Source organism: Camarhynchus parvulus, chromosome 1, assembly GCF_901933205.1.
Source record: "Camarhynchus parvulus chromosome 1, STF_HiC, whole genome shotgun sequence".
Lineage (NCBI taxonomy): Eukaryota > Metazoa > Chordata > Aves > Passeriformes > Thraupidae > Camarhynchus > Camarhynchus parvulus.
The window spans coordinates 7,613,644-7,641,141 of NC_044571.1; the positions used below are offsets into that span (position 1 = coordinate 7,613,644).

Here is a 27,498-nt window from a genome sequence, read left to right on the forward strand (position 1 = left end):
AAAACATTTGGATGTGCAAAACATGTACAGTGTGTTTTTATTATCTCCTAAGGTTTGTGAGCTGTACCATAGCACCAGTCCAGAACTGACCCTTTGGAGAGTGGCAGCCCCATTTTCCTGCCACTCCATTTCAGGGGGTGTTCATTGGCATTTTCACAGCTTGTGTTTAGCTGGGCTAATGTATTCCCAGGAATCAGGGTCCCTGTGACTTTGAGATGACTCTGTGTGGTGCTAACTCAGGTCCATCATGGTTTATTAATCCAGGTATTGACTGGCAGAGACTCTTCTGTATCATCATGCCCTGAAGCAGCAGAACTGCTGTGCATATACTGCATTTAAGCTCATAAATTCTGCTAGGACCTGAGCTGACTTTTAATTCTGTTGCAGATGCATATACAACCTGCATAAACAGCTCATGGGTTTGCAAATTTGAGTTTTTATGTCAAAGTAGCAGGTGCATAATTCATCTCCTTTCGGAGTGGAGTGTTCTGCCCCTCCCTGCCTCAGTTTCTTGTTCTCCTGCTGCAGCGTTCTGGAGAATGAGAACAGGTTGTGCAGCCTGAGACACACTGGACAGGTTGCTTCACCAAAAGAGATTTGTGAGGAGAGGGAGGTCAGGCTCTGAAATACTGTTTGCTTCTTCCTTCAAGAAAGGGTGGGGAGAACACCTTGTGCAACTCCCTGTGCTTCAGATTATTTTCAGAATCCGGACAAGGCTGTGTTCAGCCTGAGAGTCACGCCTTGTCATGTTACGAGAGTTTTAATTTTTGTTGTGCAGACAGGAAAGGTGCTCTAAAAAGCCTGTGGAATGGGTCAGGGCCCTCCTTAACTCAGATGACTGATGTGTCACGTTTTACACTTCCATGTACCTTATCATGTCAGTGATATTCTTTATCCTTGGCAGGCATTTAACTTGTGAGGAAAGGAAATGTGGGTTTATTTTAACAAAAGGAACCTGCTAACAGTTTCTTACAGTGCTCTTGTAAAGCTATTTTGCAGAGAGGATGCAGATTATTGTCAGTTATTTTACTTCTGTGGACTTCTAAAATATAGTTGTGGATATATGTCTTGATAATGTCTTATATATACAAGCTTATTGTTGCTGTTGCACTTTAGAGCAAGAAAAACTGGCAGAATTTATAAAGGTTTGTTCTTAGTCTAATGGATCATCATTTCAGATTTGAACCCTTGTGAAAGAAATTTAAACAAATTTGAGTCAAACACTTTAGCACCTGAGAAAGGCTCATTCATTTTAGCTCATTCAGTTTGAAAGGGTTTATATGCAAGTACTTAAATAATCTTTGCTCTGTCTAGCAGGAGGAGCTACTCATTATTCCCAGCTGGCTACTACAAAGCTTTGTATATCCATGTCAGTCCCTCAAAATACCCTGTGACAGTGAAGGAAATTGTGTATTACAATGTGATTTTTGCTGTTGGCATCACATGAAAGTTCAGAGGCAATGGGAAACTCTCTCAAAAGTTAGGTAAAAAGCCATGCAGGTGTACTGTTTTCAAGTCTCATCTCCTACTTCAATACAAGTTCCAAATTCATAGCTTTTTTTAGCTGATCAAACTAACTAGTTGAGTTCTAACTCAACTTTTACCAAGTATGAATTTTAGGTGTTTTTTATCACCAGATAATAAAGAAGGGAAATGAAATAATTTTTGCTTAATGCTTGGCTGAGATTAAAGAAGAAAAACTCTTCCTGTCTGTATTGGTGAAGAGAAATCGTCCTTTAAATAACATGAGAAGTTTGTGAATATTATGAAAGAAAATGTATCTTTGATGACCTGTAATTGTGCTGGAACTCAGTTAATAGGCGGAATTGTCACTGGATTAGTTCTTTATGGGGGTATGTTACCTCTGTCAGCTTAATGTTTTAGAAAGGAAAGTATAAGTGGCAGTTTGTAAAGATTTGTGGTATTTTTAGCCTCTTGTAAAATCAGAGACAAATCAGGCACATTAAAACCTTATTCCTTGAGCTGTGACCTCAATGTTGCTAGAAACAGGCTTGAGCTCAGTTGCACTGCCTTCATCATTAACATCTGATTTCTGTGGAATGAAAGGAGGAGAATGTGTTTTAAGAGCATTGGTTTCAGAGGCTTGGAGAAGTATTGCAGCTACACAAGCAGAAAAGGGGCAATGTGCTTCTTAAAAGCATTACAAACTTGGTATGCAGAAGTACTTTATGGATATTTGGTAAGTAGCAGCAAATCTAGTTAAAACTTTGTTGGTTTGTTGGTATGGAATCCTGAAAGTGCTGCTAAAAAGTTCATTCTGTAGTGAATTTTTTAATGACTGTACTAAGACATGCACACCAGTTTCACAAAACTTGCTTTATAACATGTCAGTTAACAAAGAAAACAAAAAAAATCTTCTGGCTTTTGGTAATAATTGCAAAGAGAAGCATGTGCAGAAGTGGAACAAACCAAAATTAAATTTTCTTATATCCTGGATTATTACTGCCTGAGAAGAATTTTCTGGTTCCTGACATTGTTCTGTCACTGAACCAGAAAACAAGTTTTGCTAAGGTAGTTGTTCTCCAGCATTCAGACATCATTCCACTACTCTATTTCCAAGTAGAACAGAATTGGCATCATTCTTACATTTGCTAGGTATTTGTCTATTACTCAGGGTGCACTGTAGGTGCTGTTTGTGCTGAGTTCCATGTGCTGTGCAGGGACTTTGAGAATTCAACTCTCCCTCACAGCAGCATTTACTGCAACTTGTACTATTTTACCTGAGAAAAACTAAATTAACCTGAGCTGTTTGCCCATTAAAACACTGTCAGTCACTGAGCTCTGTGGCACTGTGGAGTAAATTTTAGATGCTGCTGCTGCTTGGTTTGTCCAGACTTGGGTAAAGTAGATGATTTCCTTTCTAGCATTGGTGTGCAACTGGCTTTGTTTTGTATTGGCTGTGCAGAGCCCAGCAGTTCAAGACCAAAGAAACTTTGATCAAAGCAAACAAGTACATTTGTCTGCATGAGAAGCATCTTAGGCAGTCAGTTCCCTTTGTGAGTGCCTTTGGGCTGTTCTCACTGTTGGTGTTCAGCAGCAGAAGCAGTGTGATGGATTATTTAACCCTTCCTCGAGTAGGAGTTACGGACAGTTTGTCTAGACTAGCTGAATGTGTTATGAAGAGATTTGCTTTGTATCTTTAAAATACCAGAGATTTTCTTGTAAAACTGAGATTCTTTCTTACTACCAAAAAGTAAATTTGCCTGTCATTACATTTAAGTAAAGGCTAAGTCACAGAAGAAAAGACATTTCAAAGAAAGAAAAGCCAAAAACCTTCAAATGTTAGAATGATCAGCAAGAGAAATCACTTAATTTTTCAGGATCAGCTAACATCCTCTTCTTGATAATGTTCCATTGCCTTCGAGGGCGCTTACTTGATTTAATGTCATTACATTTTAGTACATGAGTACTAAAAACTCACTTAAAGGACTGCAATGTCTATAACCTTTAGTTAACCTGATCAGCCTAAGTGAATTCTGGCCAGAAGATATCAACGTTTGGCACAAAAATGTTGTGCCAATCTAAGCATAACATTGGTAATAATGCTTTTAGCACGTTCTGAGATAATGCATTGCCTGTGCTGCCATGGCCAGAGGCTGGAGAGAAACCCTGAACACACACATACACACGCCTGCAGCAAAAAGAACCCTCTAGAAATAAACAAATGTACAAAAAATGAAACAACTCCACTCTGGGTGACTAACCTTTAAAAAAGGAGAAATTCCAGTGGTTTAAAATGAACTACTTGCAGGTTTTAGCTTTCTAAAGCTTTTTGCTAGACTTAATAGCAATAAATACACACTGTGTTATAGTTTGTGGTTTAAATGAAGAATTTCTGGTGTATATGAGCAAACTAAATGTATTCTAGTTGTGTTATACACCTCTCATTGTGTGTAGTGTAGTAGGATACTGGTGTGTGGCCATCTCTGTTTGGAAGCAGAGCAGAGGCTGCTCTTACACAGAATCTGGATAAAAAGGCACTTAGCACTGGATGTACCTTAAATATTTTTGAGTGGCATCTTTTCCCTGCTCTTAGGCATGAACTGTACTTGCATTAGTCAGATGAAGGGTGCAGAGCTGGCCAAACAAAGCTCTTTGCAGCTGAATCCATGCAGGCTCTGTGTGTGTGTTCAGCTGCTGACTCCACGTGGATCAAAGCTGGAGCTGCGTTGCCACCTAGTGAGAAATCTGCAGGGACTCATGTCCACGTGGAACTGCACAAACTGGACACTACAGAGGGGGAAAAGAAATATCACCTGACCTAAAGTTCATGTCTCAGTTTAATTTGAGGTGTAGTTAAACATATGAAAACATAAAACTAAGGCAAGTTAGCATTTCCTGATAATATTGTGAAATCTGGTTTTGTGGCTTCTTTACTCGTTAGGAGAAGGACAGCAATGTACAAACTGTTGAGATTTGACATATTGTCAGATGTGTTTTGCTGCTGTAATCTGGCCATTTGTTTCTATTGCCAGGCTATCAACGCTGTTGTGCTCTGAGGTGTTTGTGCAGGTTCCCAGGACTAGCCAGAACCAGTCTGGTGGAAAAACAGCTCCACCAGGGAGCTCCACCAAGGGCAGAGGGAAAAGGATTGTTTGCAGTTGAGGTGGATCATTCCTTGATTGTGTTAATGCAGTTGCACAAGCATTGCACCAGCATGAAGGGAAATATGCTGCAGGAGGGGAGAAGCTGACAAAAGAGGGAACAATTGCTGCATTTAATGGGGCTGCTACTTTAAAGTGTTAGTTTTCAGTACAAGAAAGCACAGTCAGTGTAACTTTATGAAATTACAGCCTTGCAATTATTTCAGTAAAGTCCACTGTGACCACAGAGGTGAGAATTTTGCCAGTTCAGTGCTCCAGTCAGCATGTAGAGTTATTTTATCAAATACACACCTTATGGCCAATTGTTTCTCTGTTTTATTTTTGTTTGTTTTTAAAAGGAATTTCACAGCATACTCTTGACAGATATGCTGCACTTCATTCTTTTAAGGCACCCATTGTATCACAAAGTGTTTAAAATTGTGGTTTACAGTGTAAAAACCTGTGGTCTGTTGAGAAGGTGTTGGGTTTCAGGCTGTTACACAGTGCTGGGAAACAGGTGGGAACGTGGGATATAATAAATGTGGATATCAGTAGTGAACCTGCTTTCATAACTTGATTGATCACAGCTTGAGAGTCAATGGCTATTTTCAATTTCCTTTCATTAATTATTGAAAACAGTGCAGCATTAGAAGTGTTTCAGATTTTACAGCGCAGGTTGTAAAATGCCTTCAGCAACTATTCCATTTCTATTTGGAAGGCCAACCTCACAACAGAGAGAACCCTCCTTACTCCTTTTAAAATTAATTTATGGAGTTTGTAACCCTGCTTCTGATTATTATGTTCTTTCTTGAGTTTGTGAAGCACTTCAGAAACTGCTGCTTTGCTGTGGAGAAAAGATAGATTGTGCATATAATTAATTAAAAAATAATAATAATCCAGAAAATATTGCTTTCGCATTCTTATGTTTCCTCTTTCCCTTTTCCCCCTACCTCTGAACTTGCTGTTGAGTATTAACCAAGAGGACATAGAATGTGGAAAGTCTTAGATGAGAGATATCTAATATTTGTTCTTCCTTGAAAAATGTTAAGATTTTTTTTCAGTATAGTGGTGTTTTGTAAAAAGTTGCTAAGAATTACCATTTAATTAAATGAAATGGGCTTAGATTATCTGCAGTAGGCAGCTGTTAAATAGTCTTTTGAGCATTCTTAAACATTTTTGTTAGTTCAAGTGGATTCATTTCCTAAAATACACCATCTTATTTGTGAAGTATTGCTTATTTGCATGTCAGTAAAAATGAGGAAGTGAATGAAAGGGAATAGTTGTTTTCATGGACACAATCATGGAAACCAACTTACACTGTCCGTCACATACTTGATTCTGGACAAGTCTGGTGGCTGTATCAGAAGTTGAGAGAAAAGTGGGATTTTTTCACACCCAGTTTCGTGTTCATCATAGATGACAGAGTATAAACTGAGGAAGGAAAATTGTCCCAAGACGCCCAGCTCCAGCTAAAAAGCCATTAATGTGTTTATATTTGTGTCCAAACACTGAGAAAGAATAGAGTAGCAAGTGAAAGTTAATCAGAATTTAGCAAATATCTTCAAAGTCTAATTCCATAAAATGAAGATTTCCATGGGTTTCTTCATGGAGGTGACAGAAAGGGAAATATTAGCTGTAACTGCATTTTGTTGTTCTTGCTTCAAGCCAGCGTTTTGTTTGCAAACACTACAGTAGCATTAAAACAAAAGATACTGATGGGAGATGGATTCTCACACAGTGCCACTGTGCTTGTTGATTCCCATGGTTTTTTTATCAAGGGCCGCTCCAGCCACATGCATTTGGTCTTTTTGGTGCATGTTTTGAGCGTGTTTGCTAAGGTACAGATGGATTATGCAATAAGGATTTGGTAACAGTGGAGAAACTTTCAGGGAAACATGTTACTTGTTCCATATTCCTTCTCTTTCTTTTAAGTCAAGTTCCATAATTGAGGTTGCTCATGAGCCACTTCCTGTGCTAAAACTGCAAAACAGCGAGCCAGTGGAGACAAAAATAAATTTCTGTTTTCCTTAACTGAGTTAACACTGAAATGGTTTTGGTGTGTGGTGTGACAAGCTGCAGGCTGCTGAACAGAGGGCAGGAATGTGTGTGGGATGAAGGGGGAAACAGCCAGCAGTTAAATCAGCTTGGCTACCCCAGAGCCTCAGCCACCCCAAGGTGTGTGGGAGGAGAGGCTGGAAAAGCTTTTAGTGCTTGTTGAGGCAACGAGTCATTAACTGGTCGGATGTATCTGTGCGATGAGGAATCACTCACATGTCCCAGGAAGGCAGGAAGTGCTGTTTTAATTAAGGGAAAAGGGAATACTCTCTCGTGGAAAAAAAAAAAATACTTAAAAAGAACAAATCTTTGGGGCTGAAACATTGCTGTGGTTCTGCAGCACAGGAGTTCACTGCCAGTGGCAATACAGGATGTTCCCACCTCCAGCTCCTCGTTCCTGTTGTGGTGTGTTGGCTGCACTGAAAGCTTTTATGACTTCCCTGATGTATTATTAGAAGAATAGAGCCTAGAAGTAATTTTCACAGAGCAGCAAGAATGGGCAAAGAGAGGAGACAGGGAAATTTTTTGAGTCAGTATTTCCCTGGAAGTGTGACCTCAGGTAGGGTGTGATGGTTAAACTGGAATTTGGTGTTGTGCAGGATGTTCCATGGGGCTGTTACAGGATGGTCTGTGGCTGAGGTGTGTAGTGTCTGCAGCAGGGAGGGAATTAGGTCTGGATTAAATGTAAGTGGCAAGTTTTTGATGACAGGAGGGTGCAGGGACAGCCTTTGTGGGAAGAGGCTCAGGCCTGTGGGTTCCCAGACAGCCCCAGTGGGCCCAAGCTGAGCCCTTCAGCCTCATGTGTGGGGCTTTGTACAGATACATCTCAGGAGGGGTAGGAAACACTGGGACAAAGTGTAGGGAGTGTGGAACAAAAAGCAAGGGCAGGGAAGGAGCAGATGGAGAACCCTTGCTGGGGTAGCAGAGAGGAGGCTGCAGTGAGAGCATGGCCCTCACCCCTGCACCCCTCACAGCTGGGGCTGCAGTGAAGCAGTGGAGGTAAGCCCATGAAAGGGGGGAGGAAATTGCTTTGTTTCATGTTTATCTTCTTTTAATTTGCAAAAAATAAGTTAATTTCATCAAGGCTGTTTGGCTGAAAATAGCTGATAAACAATCTCCTTGTCTTTGTCTCAACCAATGACGTTTTTTTGTTCTTGTTACTTCTGTTTTCTACACCTGCCCAGCTGAGTGGGAGTTTAGCATCTAGCAAAGGCAAATAATCCACAGGACAGTTGTGTGTAGGATGAAACAGCTGGGGCTGAGATCTCCCTTGTCCATGCTTCAGGTGATGCATCATGCACATTTCAAGACACACAGTTCAGTTTAGCTGTTTCTGGAAAAAATCCATTTGGGTGGTCAGAAGCTTCTCCATGATGCTCACCTGAGGATGGTTGGTGAGAATGACATAACCAAGTGAACAAAGCATATTGATTTCCCTTTAAAACTCAGTACTACCAAATCTATTTAAGTTATAAATAATCATATCTTGCTGTACAAAACATATAGAAGCATTTTAAGCTAGAAGCTTACTGTTGAAGAGACTTCCTTTCAAAATACTGTCATGCCCAAGCTGTGGCTGGAAAACTAATCCTTTAAAGGACTGAACCTGGAAAATCAGAATGTGTATACATAAAAATGACGTGTCTTCCGTCTTGCTAAGAAACTTGGAGCTGTCTGTCCCAAAAAAAGATGGGGCTGCTACAGTCTGTGCATGTTACTTTTAAAATAATGAAATGGTGCTATTATGTAGGCTGCTAGAGATCATCTAATTCTTCCATGAATGTACTTTGAAAATGTGTTCAGTATATTTGAGGTGTTTTAAAACCTTGGGTATCAGATTTTGAAAGGAAATTAGGTGTTTGCCAGAATTGTCAGAGATGTGTAGGATATTAGATTGTTAATTCCCATGGGAATTTTAAGTGATACTCATGTTTTATGTTTTTTATCAAAGACTGATATATCTTTCTGTGCAATTATATGGAGCACTTATCTTTTTTAGTGCTTCCAGCAATTCACTTTTAGCATTGCTCTCCATACATGAGGCTGCATTTTCTGTGTGCTGATTATGGTTGGGAATTCCCTTTTCCATCTTAGAACTTTCCTTCTTTTTTACTAAAGTCTGAACTTTCCTGCCCTTTAAACAGCTTTAGTGCCTCCCTTAGTAAGTAGCCAGGTCTAAAATGGAAACTTTAACATGTCTCCAGTTGCTAAAAAAACCCTCGAAGTTTTGTAAATAGACTGAAATTCTGGAATGTATATTGATGACAGTTGTGTAAAAGGATAGCTTGTAAATGCTTTTTAAATTGTGATGTAAAGTATGAGCCTGTGTGTTAAACAAGTCAAATGGAACACCAGGTTTTTTTCCCTCTTCCTGGTTGTGTGACAATACCTTTCATGCAGCTGACAGAGAAACTTATAAAACTTGTACTTTTAAAACTTGCAGTTCTATTTATTATCCCTGTTGTCAATTATGTTTAATTTTGAAAAAAGTGGTGACAGGGAAGGCTTAAAGAATGAACCAGAAAGTAATTTCTTCAGCCATATCAAGAACAAGAGAAAAATGAATAGATGATGCATTCAGAAAGGATTCAAATGAAGTTAAATAGTCCAGCCAGTAAAAGATTACTTTTAAAAGTTTTGGATCTAAAGTTTTTTAGATTCCAAGACCTACAGGGTGTGTTCTTTCAGCTAAATTTTGTTTACTAGTGGAGGACACTGCTGTAAATATGGACACTGACCATTACTAAATGACACATCACCTCTTGCTGCTTAAAGCCAACTTGCTCCAGTGGCAGATTCTGGAGTTGTCTTGAATCTTTTGTAGGTGTCTGGAATATGAAAGGTTAATTTGAATATGAGATGTGTGTCTGGGACCTTTATTACTACACAATATGGCTCAAATACTCAGCAGAGGTTTAGAAAACTTAACAGGAGGTAGCATAGTTCATACAATGTGGTATTCAGAATGATGCCTCAGATAATATTGTGGCTCACAAGACAATAATGGGATTTTTTTGGGATATCCTTAATCACCTGGTGCAGGTGAGCATCTGCTTGGGTTTGTGTTGCATTCAGAATGTGTCTGTGGGTACTTGGGACTTTATTTACCACTTTGACTTGCAGAGGTAAAATTTAATTCAGTCTAGAAAAACCATTTCCTAAAGGATTGAGTAGATGCTGATGTCATTTTTTTAAGTGCAAACAATGAAACATATGTGTCATCTCTGCCTTTTCTCCTCCTCCCCTTTCCTTTTTACGGGTCTGAAACATGACTTATTTTGATCTTTGGGTCGTGGTCCAAATGTATTTCAGAATCCATCATCTCTTTCCTGCCCTGTGGCTTTGTTGAATCAGTGTGGTATGTGCTTGTCTGTCTCCTTATACCTCGTTTTCTTTTTCTTAATAGGCGTACTGTTGAACAAGTCCCTGCTGTGTTTAAAATAGGACTTTGTTCTGCTCTTAGCCCCAAGACCCCTTAGTCATAAAAAGCCTTGTTCTGTAACTTCTATTCATTTGTTTTCCTGTTTGGAGATTTTATTTTCCACTTTGTTTCTCCTTCCTCATGTGCTGGTACTCAGTCTGAGCAATTGCTGCACTCATCCAATATTACACAGAGGAATGAGGGAAATGGCAGCATATACTTTCTTCCTTTCAGTTCTAATTCCTTTCAAATAAAGCCCACAAAATATTAATAAAGGGAGCAGCCAAAATAAACTATTTTGAACACAATTTTTGCCCGTAAATATAGCAGAACTTTCCTGCAATTTCATGTTGGGTATTTTCACTTGACTTTCCATCTGAAATAGGTATCAGATCCACGGTGAAGTGTGGTGGCATTAAAGTTGTTACAAAGTGAGAGACAAAACACAAGCAGCCAGTTTTCTGAAGATCATAGTCATTCGCAGAATCACAGTTTTTCATTCCCTTACCCCGCTCCTCGGAGTGCTCATCTCTGATCCTGTTTGGAAAGGACTGGATGTGTGAACCTCTCTGCCTAGGAAAGGAGTGGGAACCATTTAGTGTCAAATCATTGCCTAATGTGATGGAAGAGAAGGTTACAGTGTGGCTTTAGTAGTTATTTTGCATTAAGAACTGATAATGTGAGTATTTTCCATCCTGAAAGACACACTGCTGTTTCCTCAGGTTGTAGAATTTAATCTAAATAAATAGATGGACAAATAAAGGCCAAATTTTAGATTAATTTCTTTATCAAAATTTCTTCTGTATCACTGAATGATACTTCTGTTTGCTGTTCAGCTTGCACCTCCTAAGGTGCCATTACCTGGTGGTTTCTAAAGGATTGTTCTGTTATTTTGCTTTTAGATTGTATTTGCAAGGTTGTGAGGGAGGGGACACAAATTGCAGGTGTAATATGAAAGTTCTGGTAACAAAATTTGCACTTCGTGGGTCTGAACATTTTTCTTGGATTGAAATTCAGTCATTTCCAAACTCTCAGCTTTTCATTTGAATTTATAGGTGGCTGAAAGATCCAGAGTCTAGCATAAATCTGAGTTACCTGTTAAATGCTTCACATAAAGGAATCTTCATCTTGCTGCTTGCATTTTTCAATATAATTGATTCATGTTAAAAATGTAGGAGGGCACGTGTGAAAATAGTGCATTGTAAATTTCTTTCTAGTGTAGCCCAATTATATGGTGAATATTCTCAAACCAAGAAATGATATTTTTATTTCTCCATAAATGCATGTGTAGGTCATTCTTGAACAATGACCAATTGTATGGAAAGAGAATAGGGAAGTAAAATGTCTGCTTCAGAATTCAGACTGATATTTTCCTCACTTATCAAATTATCATCAAAGCTATTCATTCAAGATTTTGCTATTCTTTCTAGAATACAAGTAGATAAGTTAAAAGAAAAAAGTTTAAGGATGATTAGATAACAAAAATACCAAATTGTTTCAACAAAGAAGAAAGAAAATTAATTCAGTGTGGTTTGGTTTTTGCATTTCTTTTTGTGCAGAAGGATTGATTTGTGATCAGAAAAAGTTAAGAGTGTTGTTTAAAACAAAATCTTTTAAGCTTTGAGAGATTTCAGAGTGGTTTCTGCTCTTCTTTTAGCTGCAGCTTTTCCTGCTTTATTCACTCTTCTCTAGAGCAGAGATGCAAACTAATGTATGCTGGTTAAAATTTATGCCATTGTAATTTCATACAATGCAATTTTAAAATAAATACTATTGAAGAAGTAAACTGCAAGAAATTTAACCATAAGAAAAACACTTCTTCTGAGGAGGATCAGGTACTGGTGTAGGTTTTCTGAGCAGGTTGTAGAGTTTCCACACCTGGGCGTGTTCAGAGCTCAACTGGATGTGACCCTGCACAATCTGCTCCAGATCACCTTCCTTTGAGCAGAGGATTTAGAGACCTCCACTTATTAATAATTCTGTAGTGTGGTGAAAGTCTGTCTTGTGCATTTGGAGGTAATTCTGCAGTGTTGTTAAATATTTAGGATGAAAATCTCAGTGTAGTCTGCAACTGTACATTCAAGGAACTTCTGTAGAGTTCTTCAGTCTATGACCAAGGAGATCTTCTATTAATATGTGAATTCAAGAATCTGTTACATTTTGAGAGAAATGTATTTGAGTTAAACATAATTAAATATCATCTTGTCAGAGATCTTTATAAAAATTAATGAATTTTTTTAGAAATTTCAAATGTGTACACCTTTCCAAACATTGTGTTCTAAACAGCTTGAATATATAGCTAATCTGCAACTACCTTCTTGTCTTCCACAGATCTGAAGAGAGAAGCCAGTATTTGTCACATGCTGAAGCATCCTCACATTGTTGAACTGTTGGAGACATACAGCTCAGATGGAATGCTTTATATGGTCTTTGAGTTGTAAGTGTCTCTCCCCGATTCCACCTTTCTGTGTTGTCATTTGCTAAATAAAATCCTACAAGTATGGCTGCTCATACCTGTAGGTTTTGTAGCTCAGAGGGCTTGAGTACTTTGAAAATATTTACTTCTGGCAAGTTCAGGTTGTCCCCAATTAAAAAAAAAAAGTTCTCCCACTGTCTGAGTGGTGAACATCAGGGCTTTCCAAAGACAGACATGATCTTTTTTGATGGCTGCAGGGTAAAAGAACAAGTTGAAAATCTGCTGGTAGACATCACTTTTGGGTAACTGAGGGTATTTTGTTCCAGTTGTGAAATTTTATTTATTTCTTTCCACACTGTTGCTTCCTTAGCACTGCTTTCCTAATATTCGATAAGAAAGTAAAGTTATTGGTGTTTTTAAGTGTTCTTGTAAATCAATATACCTGTTCACAATAGATATGAAAAGAGGCTTTTGTCTACATGATTTGTTTTGAAAGCTTGAATGTAAAAGTTTAGTTGTAAGAGGGAACAAAACATGACTTTTCAGCAATGGACAGGTATTTTTATTCAACATGAAGAAACCAAGAAGAGGAGCAGCGCTGAAATTACCACATTCTTTCTTTGAGAGAAAATTACTAGTTCTTCCTGAGTTAGGTTTTATCTAAATGAGAAGGATACAGCCAGACATGTGAAATGGTCTTTTGTGCATGTTTTGTATTTGATCTTCTTTCTCTCTGCCTACCAACTCTTCTTTTTATGCTCCCCATATATTCATTCCTAGTCAGTCTGGGCATGTTGTAATTGTACCTCCTAAATTTCTCTGATCTTCCTCCATTGTGTTTTCTGGTGGATTTGAGCTGCTGATGTTGGAGTAACCACATCACACAGGTTTCTTAGGTAAAACTGGCTTACCCACTAGAGCCAAGAATTTGATTTGAGATGTCCACATAAAAAATAATTCTCACATGTTTTACCACTGAGGTAGTAGAAAAGCCACAATAAAACATAAGGTAAAGCAGAAAATTGTTGTTTGCAAGTCTTCTGCATTTTTTAAATGAGTTTATAAACCTATAGTTTTGTGAAATAATTGTTATATGCTTTCCTCTCTGTACATTTTGATTCAATACTGACTTGCATTTTATTTTGAAAATCCCAAAGCATTGACCGAGACACTTTAATTACCCTATTATGAAATAATTATGTACACCTTGGGTAGTCATACTCAGATAATTAACAAGATTCTGAAATGGAAAAAAAAAGGGTTGCTTCTATTTTTAACATGCTGATAGTTCAGAAATATGAGACAAAAGCAGTAATTATTTTTTAATGACAACCCTATTATAATTTATGTTTGTACACACAAAAAGCAAGTCTGAACAATTAGAATTACTACACAAATACTGCACCTGACTTCAGGCTACATGAAAGAAGGAATTACAAAGCTAAATTATTTGAGGGGTGATGATTGTTTATCATATGTATGTCCTTGTTTCCTTTGTACACAAAAATCATCAGTCTTTTGTAGCAGTGATAGAAACTGAGGCAGTAGGAGCACCTGTGCTTGAGATGTGGGAGGGAATGGAAGGGCTGTGGCAGGATGTGTAGTTGTGCTGGAGGGGATGCTTTGGTAAAGGGATTCACAGCAGGCTGATGTTTGTGAGAAGTGAGACTGCATTGTCTGAGTCTGAGCAGTTAGGGACATACTCTGCAACTGTGACCAGAAAAACAAACTTGGAGTTAGCACAAAAGCATCTCTGTACATGTAGGTAATTCATTTTCCTCCGTTCTGCTTTCTGTTCATTATGCTGTTACTGTAACCAGCTCAACTGATTTGCAGCAAATTTCTGTCTACAGTAATAAAATATATTTCATTAGGGTCTAGTTACTCTGAAGGGACTGAAAAGAGGAAGACAACACAGATCTGCAGAGACATAAACCCAGCTGTGATGAATGATTTGTGGGCTGGCAGGTGCTTTGCATGGAAACTAAGGCAGGCCCAGCACATGAAATGTGTGGAATAACCAAAGCTAAAACTTGGTGCCATCACTTGCACATAAATGAAACATTGGTTCACTGCTGTTCATAAGCTGTGAGCTGCATGGGGCAGCTGCTAGGAGAACCCTGAATACCTTGCCAAACCTATTGATACAGGAAAAATACAAATGAAATAAGCAAATGTAGCATGTACCTGGGAACAGCTGATTGAACCACTCAGGAAAATGTACAACTTGTGCCCAATTTTGAAAGCTTTCATAAAAAGAACCATTTTAAAAATCAAACCACAATTCATAGAAGCACTGATGAAGATGCAGAGTAGCAATGAGGTTTAACACCAAAAAATGAGCTCTGTTTTGAGCCCCTTATTCTTACATAAGCCCAAGCACTCTTTAGACTGGCCTGTATCTCAGATTCCCAGCAGGCCGCATGGTGCTGCTGTAATAAATTGCAGTGAAGCAGGTGGCCATAATAGATGAAATGCATGTGTAGAGTAAGAAGTAGACCCTATCTCAGAAGGCATTATTGCTAAGGTGAAAATATTATTTTAAAAGTATTTAGGTGTTACTGCATTACAAATGAGAGAAGATCTACCTGTGCAAAATTATTTCCCTCACACACATCCCAGCTGGCCCCCCAGAGGGGCTCTTTACTCTGAAGGAAATGATCCCTTGGAGGCTCTGGAGACACCTTACATCTGAGAGAGGCCAATTCTGCTCTCTATAATAAAGTTGCAATTTTCTTTCCCATTTTTGATGTTATTTGCTGGCAGCTGTATAGTATCATGGGGTCATTTAGGTTGGAAAAGACCTCATAAGATGATCAAGTCCAACCATTAACCCAGCAGTGCCAAGTCCACCACTAAACCGGGTCCCTAAACTCCCCATCTACACATATTTTAAAGAACCCCAGGGATGGTGACTACACCATTAACCTGGGCATCCTGTTTTCATGCTTGACAACCCTCTCAGTAAAGAAATTTTTACTGCTATCCAATGGAAACCTCCCCTAGCACAAATGGAGGCCATTTTGCCTTTTGTGATTGCCTTTGTTACCTGAGAGAACAAACCAACCCTGACCTGGCTATAACCTCTTTCAGGCATTTGTAGAGACTGATGAGGTCCCCCATCAGCCTCCTGGTTTAATTTAGAATACTGTTTTCTCTGTGGTATACAAGTGTCACTTGATATTCTATTGCTTATTACATTTTTTCCTAATGATCATTGATTTTTATCAGTGAGAATACTTTGAGAAGGGTCAGAGCTACTTGCAATATTTCTAAAAGAAAGCAAATATTCATTTTGAAGGGTCTGAAAACTAGATTTTAGACTTATGAGTACATTATTTGCAGTTTATTCTCAGTATATATGGACTGAGAGTACTTCCATGCTGAAGAGCTCAGATACAGGGGCAGTGAGTGCATTCCAAAATACCTTGGTATTTGATAATTTGCAGAATATTGTCTCACCACTATAGATAGGGGGGTTTGTTTTTCTTGGTGTATTCTAAGAGAGATTTATATTGTGGACATTAGAAGAACTGATGTGTTAAGACTGAGCAGTTAGGATGTGTATGTAAATATAGTTGCATACATACAGCTTTGCCATTTAATGTAGCTAACATGTAAAAATGCTTCAGGTTTAAAATCTCAAATTCATAAAAGCAGTACTTAACAGGGTTGCAGTTGGCTTATTTGAGGTAAGTGAAGATGGCAAATGTATGAAAACTGTTCAGGTGAGGGGGAAAATGCCATTGTACACAAGCCTTGAACATACATGGTACAAAACTTAGTAAACTCAGTAAGAGCAGTATGTCAACTCTGAATTTTTTTTCTTATCTTCATTAAGTAATAATTCAGTTCCCTAAATGAAGGAATGCTTCTAAAGCTTTCTCATTCTTCATCTATAAATTAAATTGTAAGCCACATCCTATTAGGTCTGCAAATTCAAAGCTATCATACCCCAATATGAAAACACAGATTTCTTAAGCAGTATGCTGTCTACTCTTCAGTTACTGCTGGTGTCAGAGCAGATTTACATACATACATACATACATACATACATACATACATATATACATACATACATACATACATATTTTTTTTATTTATTGTGTATATTTATTTATTTATTTTAAATACATCCATCCCAGTCAGTTCATGTCCCTTCCATGAGCTCCCTCTGCTGGTGTCAGGGAGTTCTCTCAGGTTATGACTGTGTTTTGATTTTTCCCAAATTTTTTTGCATCATCCACTTACGTCTTCAGCTAGAATATATTTGTATGTTTATTTCAGTGGATTCTAACTTACCTTTTTTTTTCCTTTTTTGTGATTTTCACATGCTTATGCTGATAGTTGCAAACTCTTGAGACTTCCTAAACTTTCATTCCGTCAATATTCAAAAACTTTATGGCTTTTTTATCATACAAGGCTTTCAGTTTCTGCAAAGTCATCTTGTGATTGAGCTATTGCTGAGTTTTTAGTCTGTTGGTTCACTGAATTTTCTGGGATTTCTTATAACTGAGGTTGACTCTGGCTTTTTTTCAGCCTCAGCTAGACAAAAGTCTCATGATTTTCAGGTAAAATTCAGTATGATGTATTGAATATATTGTATCACATGGAGTGATAAAAGACCTCTTTACATGTGAATCACAATCTTCTCTTAAAAAAAAAAGATTTGTCTTGAAAAAATGGTCAATTGAAGTGAGAGATTAAAGTACACCTAACTCATATTTGTGCCTGGGAGGTCAACAGAGTTCATCTTAACGGAGTAAAACTTTCAAACATATGTGCCAAGAAGAAATACAAACTGGCACTTACTGGTACAAAATTTCAATTAAAAATGCTGGAATCTGTAAGTGGGAGGTAGTAATATATGTTAAAGACCATGCTGATTATAAACACCTTGTGTAATAGAAAAATTAATGTAAAAACATTACACTTCTCCCTCCCTGTCTCAGGAACTGTGGATGCTGCTAAAAAGCTTGAGTGCCTCTGGATCTTTAATTTCACTGACTTGTTATAAAGTACAGATAATTAGTCTTCTAAAGGGTTCTGCTGCTTCATGAGAATTACATCTCCTTATTTTTGGTAGCTGATCATACATTTTATATATTCTACATTTGAGAGAGGTTTGAGAGGTTGACATGAGGGATTTTTTCCAATGAGCCAGTGAATTCCAGGTCTCTGCCCCATGGCTGCTGTATGGACTCTGTGATATCCTCTGGGTGATATTTATATATTTATATATAAATATATTTACATGTGAATATACATATATTTATGTTTTATATTTACATCTTCTGGGATGTATGGACTCAGTGATATTTATATATTTATATTTATTTTATATTTACATCCTCTGGGATGTATGGACACTGTGATATCCTCTGAGTGATATTTAGCCCTGTATGCAGACCTGGTGTCAGGAGCTGTGCAAGACATAAAAACTGCTGGGAAAAAAACCTACAGAGAGGAATATTGATGCAGTGAAGAACAGTCATGGTTTGGCAATATGGGGCTCTTTGCACTCTTCAATGTGCTTTTCTTTTGGTCACCAGTCCCTCTTATATTGTCAGTGCTCTATCCACATGATAGTGTATTTTGCATGAGGGACACCTTAGGGATTTATTTGGGAATTACAGCTTCTGCACATGGCTTGTGGCTCCCTAAGCAGAAGTTTGGCATTGCAGGTATGTAACAAAGCAGAAGTGATGCTGATATTCTGAATAACTTACTGAAACAGCCCTGGGAATGTTGGCTGTCCAGATGCCCTGGAAATCCTGCCTTTTGGGTTTTTCCCCCTTGATTCTTTGTGGAGAGTAAAAAGAAAAGGTGTGAAGTCTGAAGATGTCATGTTACATTCAGTATTTTTGCAAGTTCCTTATTAAACATGAGTTACGTGATTTTTATTGTTCCTGTTAACTCGTGACTCTCTTCTTGCCCCATCAGGCTGAGACCATTTCTAGATACCAGTCTGCCTTAGGTCCCTTTCAGGAGAGGGAAAAGAAGGGCAGCACCAGGCTGCTTTCATTTTAAAGAAATGCCAGCCTAATTTCAGACTAAGGTCTGTGAATATATCTGCATCCAAAGTGTAGTGCTGCTCATTGTGGGAAGTTTGGTGATCAGAAAGATGAGGGAGAAGAGGAAAAAGGTATCAAGTTTCAGAGCTGGTGGTACAGTATGTGGGCTGTCAGTGTTCTCAGGTGTCTGTGAGCTGTAAAATCTCATCTTGGCTGCTTAATTATGCAGAGGACAATGCCAACTGGGAAGACTGTACTGTATTTCTAGAGTATTTTTTAAAGTCTTCATTTAAAATTCAGATTGAGTAACATCTTCTTGTTACTACAGTTGTTAGTATAGAGTTGCACTTGTAATGCTTATAAGAACACACTTAACCTAATATCAGGAGCTAATTGTTAAATTGCAGTGTCCTCTTTGCAGGGCATTGACTTTTCTTGCACACCTTGTTCAATGAGCAGTTTAAGCAATTAAGTAAATGTTTGGTATTGGTGATGCTTTTAGAGAACTGTTACATGACTTGAGGGACATAAAATGGTTAACCTGTGGCAAGCCATTTTCTATTCGATTGCCCATTAAATGCTGTTTTAATGAGTAATGCACTGTACTTGTATCTAGAGTACTTTATGTAAGATTTATCTAAGGGAAATAAATAGATTTTTTTAAAGCATTTTTATGTAATGGATTGTAGTTACCAGTTGTTAAGCATTTTTGCCTCTTCTTACCTGCAGTATGGATGGAGCAGACCTGTGTTTTGAAATTGTGAAGAGAGCAGATGCTGGATTTGTCTACAGTGAAGCTGTAGCCAGGTATTTATTATCATTTTAATTAATCCCTCGGGATAAATAGAAAAGAATGGAATATAGTGTTGTACAATCTGTTAGCTAAAAGTTGAAAGTTGTACTATAAATATTCCTGTTTCCGCACTCTAGATGTTTATTGCAATAATTAGCACAATCAAACTAGAATTTTGGAACATTTTGCCATTTACTAGTTACAGATTTGGATGAGATTACTGAGTAAAACTGTATTTCACATCTGATACCTAATTGTCTGTGTTTGCCTTTATGGATCTCTCATATTATGGCATTAAGTGACTTGCCTGACAGGGTGAGAATTTTACTGGTCGAGTTGGTTTGTTTTTTTCTTTCTACATGGAGTTGGTTTGGTTTTTTCTTTCTAATGTATCACTGTATTTATGGTCACCTCGTCTTTTCATTTATGAGATTAACTAAGATGAAAGACTGTAAAATTGCAAAAGGATAATGAAATCCACTGTCCTAATGGCCTGATAGTTGAGCTCAAAGCCCACAGCATTCTGTGTTTGCTTTTCTCAACACTGTAGATTTTTTAGCATGATAGGAGCCAGGTTGGAGGAGACATCAGTGTCTGTGTTTGAAGCTCCTGCTCAGGCTCAGCACAGCATTTGTATCATGCTGCTCAGGCTTTGTCCAGTGGGGTCTAGATTCCCTCCAAGGAGGGAGATTCCACAGCCTCCCTGAGCAGCTTGATCCAGTGCATTGTGATGTTCCTGTGGACAAAAACATTGCCTTTAACTAACTGGAGTCCCCAGAGGACTCCCTGAGCCCCAGTGATGCTCTGATGCAGCCCAGGGTGCTGCTGCACGTGTTGGCCCTGCTGTGGGCAGTGATCTGTGGGCAGTGATCTCTCAGGGCATCCTCTGGACACAATGGAGAACAGGGATGCTCTCCAGTCTGTGCCGAGCAAGCCAAGACCTTGGTGCAGTCCTTTTCCAGATAAATCAGGCACTGATGTTCACTTTTTTCTTTCTTTTTTCGTTTGTGTTTTGTTACTAAAAAAAAAAATGAAGGATCCCTGACTTCCTTGTTATATCAAGCAGAATATTGAATATTTGAAACCTTTAAAAACCTGGAAAACACGGATTTTTCTTTTTTAATTTCTCTCATCTTCAGTCAGAATAATTCTCAAGCTTTAGAGTGTATTATTTACTACTATAAACCTAAACTCCATTCTACAAAACTCTGTATATTTGAGATTAAATTGGTTGATTAGTTTTATACAGTTAGACTCTTAATACTTAGATTGTTAAATGTGTATAGTAATTTTTCCTGCATGCAGGAAAAATTTGTCATGCCTAATGTGTTTGTTTTTTCAGTCATTACATGAGACAGATACTGGAAGCTCTACGTTACTGTCATGATAATAATATAATTCACAGAGATGTGAAGGTAAGGGGGCTTTAATTACTTTTTTTTTCTTCACCACAATAATGCAAAGTACTGAATTTCAATTTCTATAATTTAGAGGGGGGAGCAGCTGTAGAAAAGGAATCTCTGTTTGCTGAGTGTCTTTACTCTTACTGTGTCGTGTAAGAGTGAAGCCCACCCTAATTCCATCAATATGGAACATTTAGGAGGTCTGTATTCACAAATTATACGTGCATTTGATTACAGCATGCTTTGAAAGTCAGTTTAATTTCTAGTTTTTGAATATTCATACAGAAACTGCTTGCACTTTCTTCTTGTTAGGAAAATGTGTATATAAATTAATTGCATAAATTAAACTGGAATTGGTAGTTTATCGGCATCAATTTGACAGCATAATGACAGCCCTCATTCACACTAAGATTTCACAGAAATGCACAGGCTTAAATGCTACAATATTAATAATATTATCTGCTTCTTGGAGACGGTCCAATAAACATTTATTATTATGAAAACGTCTTTAATATAAATAAGTTTGAGAGGATAAATGCAGTGTTTAAGATCAGTGTGTCTACATACTGGTTTTAATCTGGTAAACTTTTAAACTTTGTGCTGTTTCTATAGATATTTATGGAAGTAGTTTATCCTTAAGTACTTCATTGTAAGTAGATGGGAGTTTTAACCCAAGTGGGCTTGACTCTCTTCAGTTTGAATATGCATATTTTTTGTTATTGTCATTGCCTAAAGTAGTTATTCCCATTTCTCCAAGAATTTCGTTTCATCCAAAGTGAGTCAAGCACTGTAAGAATTAAGGAAAATACTAGCAAGCTCTGATGGTGTAGTTTGAGAAATGACTCTTGGATTTTAGTGAACAGAGAAGATGGAGAGAGGGTAAACTGTGCTTCAAACTCCTGCAGGTGACCTTTGAGGGGAGAGAATACAGACACTGAACTGGTGGTTTTTATGAGGAGTCATTTGGTCTTCTGTACCCAGATACTGCAGACCATTCACAACCTCTTACTCCTTTCCTTTTAAAATCAAGAAGATTATTATGAAACAGGCTTTCTTTTTAAGTTTTTTTTTTGTTTTAATAGTCATTTCTTAAAACAGAGTCTAAAAATTAGAATTTTTGAATGTCAGCTCTTAATTGCTGGTAGAATGTCTCATCTTGTTCTGTGTTGAGGATTGTAGGTACTTTTAATTGTTTGGTTTTGGTACCGCTTGAATTTCAGAATTAACGTCATCTTTATGTTGCTGTGTCTTTGTGAAAGCTCCTCTTGTTTTTCTTGGACCATATTCTTGAAAAAAAAAACAAGTGTTAACTTCAAGGGCCTTTGAGGGAGGCCGTTTTGCTGAGGGTAAAGTGGGGATTTGTTTTATTGCTTATCCTGTCTCTTAGAACCTCAGAATCACAGGGTTGTTTTATTTTAAAATACCATCCTTAGAAAGGAACCTGTTCAAATTACATGGGTTAGGAAAAAAAGTCTAAGGTATCAGCCTAAAGCAGTGTAAACCAAGAGGGGTTTTTTTTTTTGGCAAAAGCAGTGCAGAGCTGTGGGGTTTAGGAGTTGAACACATTAAACTGCAGTATCCAGGCTCTAGATGTCACTGTAGATGTTGTTTTGAAAGGAAATAGACTAAATGACCACTTTAGAAATTACCTGAATGGGTGAAAGTGAAAGTGCTTTAATAAAATCTGTAAGGTTGATATAGTCAGGCTACATTTTTATCCCTTTTAGACTTTCTGTCAGTGTTATTTTGAAATGTAAAATGGTTGGTCGTTTTTTACTGCTCAGGAAAATCAGCACCTTATAGTCCATGAGGTTCAGGTGTCTTTCGGCTGTTTTTGTGCTCCCTTAGCTCCTGGCTGGTTAAGAAGCTAGACAGTTTAGAGTAGACAAAATTAAAGTTTGCTGTTGTCTGGTCCCAGAAACTTCACCTGACTTTTCCAAGTGACTCCAGGCTGGGACAAACTCCCTGTGCTCCACATTTACCTCTGATGTCAGAATCAAAATGTGAAAGCTTTCACAGGATGGCCTGCAGTTGTCCTGATTGCTCTGTGAGACCCGATATGTCTTGAGCCTGTGTACATCATTTGACCCCCTTCAGCATTGCTTAAAGACTATAATCTGTGACAATTACAAATTTGCTTCACCCTCAGTTAACATGATCCTGCAGTGCTTGGAAGCTGGATCATATGGTAAGGAAAACAGAACGTGCAGGAAGGTAGAAAACTCAAGACAGTTGTGCATCAGAAATGTGAATGTCAAGAACTTTTTCCCTTGCCACATTTGTTCTGTTCTTTCAACCTACTGATAGAGGACTCAGCAATTCCTTTTCTACTGTCATAACCTTGCTGTGTCAAGAATACCCAGAAGGTGACTGTTGAAAGTAGCAGCATTGAAAGGAAGGCTTTTCTATTACCAAATGTTATTACAGAGCAGTTTGTGTACAGAGAAATCTTTATGTAAGAGAACAGCAAAAGGGAAAGGGGGGGATATGGCTCTGAAATTAGTTTCTTGTGTTTTCCTGTAAAACTCCTGCTGCAATTTGAGTACCATTTGTTACTGGCTTATTTTTGCAATAACTTCAACAGAATGGTTTTTATCAGTAAAAGATCAAGAGGTTTTGCAATCCTTTCTGAGCCTTTATTGTTATGTAGAATTTTCCATAGTTGCAAAATTGTTGTTATAAAAATACCTCTTAATATAACTGAGGGATATAAGAGTGAGAGTATATAAGGTGCAAGAGTAATCACATCAAGAGCTTTAGTTGCTGAAGTTTTATCCTTAACTCATTCCAAGTGCTCCAGCTTTGTTCCATGACTTCACGTAGTTTGAGTACCTGTATATGTTACTGATTAGCAAATTAGTGTGCAGCTGGGGTCCGGGTGAGCCTGTCAGCAAAATGCAGACATCCAAAATTTTCATTATGGCTTTATCTGGATAGGTATGAATGCTTGTTTCCTACATGTGATCATCTAAATAGATAAACCTGCTAAAGCAAAAATACACATATTCTACCTTCTCTGTCACTAAGATTCAGTTCAATATTTCTGTGACTGGGAGTCAAAACCAGGGAGTTTTTCCAGGGAATAGGACCAAGTATTATGCTCTGCCCTGCATGTCATATACATATCTGAGTTGGTCCAGGTGACCTGAGACTTGAACTGTAGATAGATTTGCATGGTGATTTTTGCACTAAACAGAACTTAACCTGTGATATGAATTCTGAGAGCACACTCAGTTACCACTTCTGTCTTTCGTTGCCTGAACTGCTTCTAGCTCAGCATTTCAGATTTTGCTGGTAGAGTTCAACACTCCTACACTTCTGCTTTTAGGCATATCTAAAAATGAGTAAAAGTAGTATATATGTGTTTGTGTGTATTTATGTAACTCTATATTTGGCTATTTAAAAAACTACCAGGATAGAATCTGTTCTTTATCTTTTTCCATCTTTGAATACCCAAAACAAGAAATCTGCGGCATGTTACTTTCCCTCCAGTCTTTTCACTTTGAAACTTCTTTTCTGCTTTCTGGGGACATGCAGTAATAATTGGTGTTTTTTCTGTATTTTCTAGAGCTTACTAGATCCTTGAGATCCAGTAGCAACTTCTTGGTGAGGATTTTGTTACATATTAAGTTGTTTGAAAGTGATTAAGGCTGCAAAACTACTATCAGAGATGCAATTGAAATGTCCTACCTGGACGCATTTTTTTCTGAGGTGCACTTCCTCATTCAATGTATGAGTTGAGACTCCAAAAACAAAACTTTCAGTATCATTTCTCAGTGTTTCTTCAGGCAATGCTCTTTTCCCCCTGTTTATTTTCACTCCAGGGCCCCTGCTTCCTATCTCAAGGTCCCCATGCTTGTTTTGTCCAGCCCTTCTCCTGTTGACCTGTTAGTATGTTCAGAAGCGGTTTTGCTGAGAAAAATGTATTTATTTTGCTTGGCCTACCTGGAGTTCAACATTTACAAACTTTATGGTCAATAAGTTTGTATGTTTCAGTCATTTGCTCACACACTCAGAAAACTCCTGTCTTCTGATCGATGAGCTGGCTTCCCATGCAGCGCATTTGAATAGCTTAACCAAAAATTTGACAGACTCTTGTGGTCTCTAAACTGCTTTGCAAACCAGGTGCAAACCAGTTTGCAAACCAGTTTTATGATTTTGTGTTCACTGCAATAGAAATTAGTTGTTTTATTGTTTTTATTAAACAATTCACATGTTACCTGCTAACTTCTGATTTTGGCACCAGCATGTCCAAGCAATGCAAGGAATTTTCCACATGAGCTCTGTTTTGCTGTAGTGTTTTTCTAACTCTCCTCATCTCTCATGCCTTTAAATTTTGGGGGATTTTCCTCCATGAACTCTTCTGTCAAATGCTAGACCAGTGCAGGACTCAATTTGTAGTTTCTCAAATTGCCTGTACTGCACAAAAGCTTTTCCACTATTTGAAACAAGAAAAACTTTGATGCAGTTAAGAACTTTAAAGGACATAATCTTGGGCAGATTACATAGGAAAATAATCAGGTATATGTCATTTTTTGGTGCTATGTGGAAGTGTTGGAGTGGGATCTTGCTAAGAGTCTATCACAAAGTTATATTTGATTAGTAGTTCCCAAAGTTTCATTCATTTTCTTGCCTTTTTGATGAAGCACTGGGGAACAAGTGGTTGTGACTAGAAAAATGTAGGAGGAATGTCTTCAGCCTATGCTGCCCTCAAAAACTGTGTTAAGAGAAACAAGCCCAGGCAGGCATTTTGCTGAGATAACTGCAGCTACATTCCCTATAAAGTGTACTTCAGGAAGGACAGAAGTGATGGGGTTTGAGTTTGTGTCTGTGCAAATCAGAAGAGAACTTAGGTAGTGAACAGCTCTGCTCACCCAGACTTGCAGCTGATGATCTAAAACCAGTCCTGTCAGCAGCACTTTGCCATCTGGAAAGCTTTGACTGCTCAGTTCTGCCTTGCTGTGGTTACATGGCTGTTGGATGTGTAGCACAGTTGTGGTTCACCCATCCCAAGGAAAGTGTCTGTGCTTTGTTCAACCTTCTTGTAAAGGAAACCTTTGTCCAAAAATTTTGCTGATAACAAGGGAGAGCTGGGTCCTCAACTTCAGCCTAGTTTTTGCCTTCTTCCTTGACTTTTTAGGTAAAAGGAACTGTCCATAGGTCAAATGTAAAACATCTTTTGTATTACATGGATGAATGGGTACTACACTGTTCACTCTACAAACTTGGATTGATTTGGATATACACATAGGATTTATTATGGCCAATGTTGATGCAGCAAGATGATTTGAAAAGAAAATACAGTATGTTACCATTTTATTTAAATTTAAATTTTATATCAAAGCCTGCCTAAAGGTAGTTAAAATTAGTTTATTATTATTTATAGTCTATTAAAATCTTTCCATACTCCTTCCCATTTCAGTGAAAATATCATCATTCTGTTTTTGATGTTCTGGTGTGGATTTTGTAAACAGGCTATAAAGACTTTTCTTAAATGTTTTATCTAACAGAAGGGTTATAACTGGATCTAAACTGCTTTTAGTAGCAGCAAGACAAGTAAGGACATTTTTAATTTCCACTAGATAATTTAACCTTGGACAGTTGTTATCTGTAAGCAATACATAGAAAATTGGCCTAAAAATATGGTATGGAAGAAAACAGACAGTTAATATCATCTGGATGACAAGAATGTTTCTTTTCACTGTTCTGTAAATGAGATGTTTTTCTCCAATACAGGTGTTTCTTTGTATTCTGCTCAGATGTCTGGTAAGCGAATAGTATGACCACAAAACAGTCATAAAAGCCAGAAAGAAGCCCACAGTGGCAAGATAAGCTGCAATCATTGCAGGACGTTCACCAGCTTCTACCTTGATGTTGTAGCACGTGGGGAACTCTCCTGAAACCCTCTCCTGGGCGTTGTAGGTGATGGCTGTGACTGTAATGCAGAGTACAATCAGCCAGATAACAGCACACAAATATTTAGCGAACTTTGGCTGCCGGAACTCGTGCAGCAGGCGCCCGTGGAAGGTTCCTGGCAGAGCTTGGGAGTGTTGTGGGCCACAGTTCTTCTTCAGGGTGGCATACTGGCTGAGGGCAATGGAGCACAGGATGGTGATGGTCACGTACATGCTGACGTGCACCACCAGCGTCCCCAGGTGCTGGGCAATCCTGCACGCCGCCGACTCGTAGGGCCAGCGGTGCCCCTCCGCAAAGTAGGCAGCCAGGAAGGGCATGGTGCTGCAAACCAGCAGATTTGCAGCCACCAGGTTGGCCAGGTAAATGTACTGAGTCCTTCTGGTGGGCACTTTACGTAAAAATATCCAGGCACTCAGAATGTTCCCAAAGATTCCAGCGGGAAACAGGCAGGAGTAGAGGATAGGGAGAGCTACAGTGGTAGCTGGCGATGGCTGAAGACATGATGAGTTGTTCATTTATGGCAGGATTCCTTGAGTGGTCAGAGTTGAAACACAATTTAAAAATTAATATTTCTGTAATGTGCATCTAACATCTCTTCTTTGCTCTTATCTGAGCTGTTTCTGTCTCCCTGACTTTTCATGCTGTTACCTTAAGTTTGCGTGAGGTTACAGTTTGGGCATTCTCTTCCACTGGAGTTTCATGAAGAAAAATTAAACCCCAAAGCTTTTATGTGCCTAGAATCTAATAAAATAAATTAGGAAGCTGAAGGTTCAAGCTAGGGTCTGGCAGAACTTCTATGATCTTGGTTTATTTCTCAGTCTTCTGGAACATCTGTAACCTAATTTGGAAACCACTTACAGACCATTTAAAATTAAA

General features: G+C 38.2%; 2 protein-coding genes across 10 annotated transcripts in view; one reads left to right on the top strand and one right to left on the bottom strand.

The window, feature by feature from the left end:
- Nucleotides 1-27,498, top strand: part of CASK (calcium/calmodulin dependent serine protein kinase) — a 185,738-nt gene that overhangs the window by 67,076 nt on the left and 91,164 nt on the right. For all 9 annotated transcript variants that reach the window (XM_030971396.1, XM_030971405.1, XM_030971427.1 and 6 more), the window contains exons 3-5: nucleotides 12,412-12,517; nucleotides 19,240-19,317; nucleotides 20,646-20,718. In XM_030971396.1, coding sequence (XP_030827256.1) covers nucleotides 12,412-12,517; nucleotides 19,240-19,317; nucleotides 20,646-20,718 — 257 coding nt within the window. The remainder of the gene's footprint in view (nucleotides 1-12,411; nucleotides 12,518-19,239; nucleotides 19,318-20,645; nucleotides 20,719-27,498) is intronic.
- On the bottom strand, nucleotides 26,025-27,137 carry GPR82 (G protein-coupled receptor 82). The gene has a single exon (XM_030971502.1). The coding sequence runs from the start codon at nucleotides 27,135-27,137 to the stop codon at nucleotides 26,097-26,099; it is 1,041 nt and encodes a 346-aa protein (XP_030827362.1). The 3' UTR covers nucleotides 26,025-26,096.

Coding starts and splice junctions, on each gene's coding strand:
- GPR82 (XM_030971502.1), bottom strand. CDS start 27,137: ATGAACAACTCATCATGTCTTCAGCCATCGCCAGCTACCACTGTAGCT.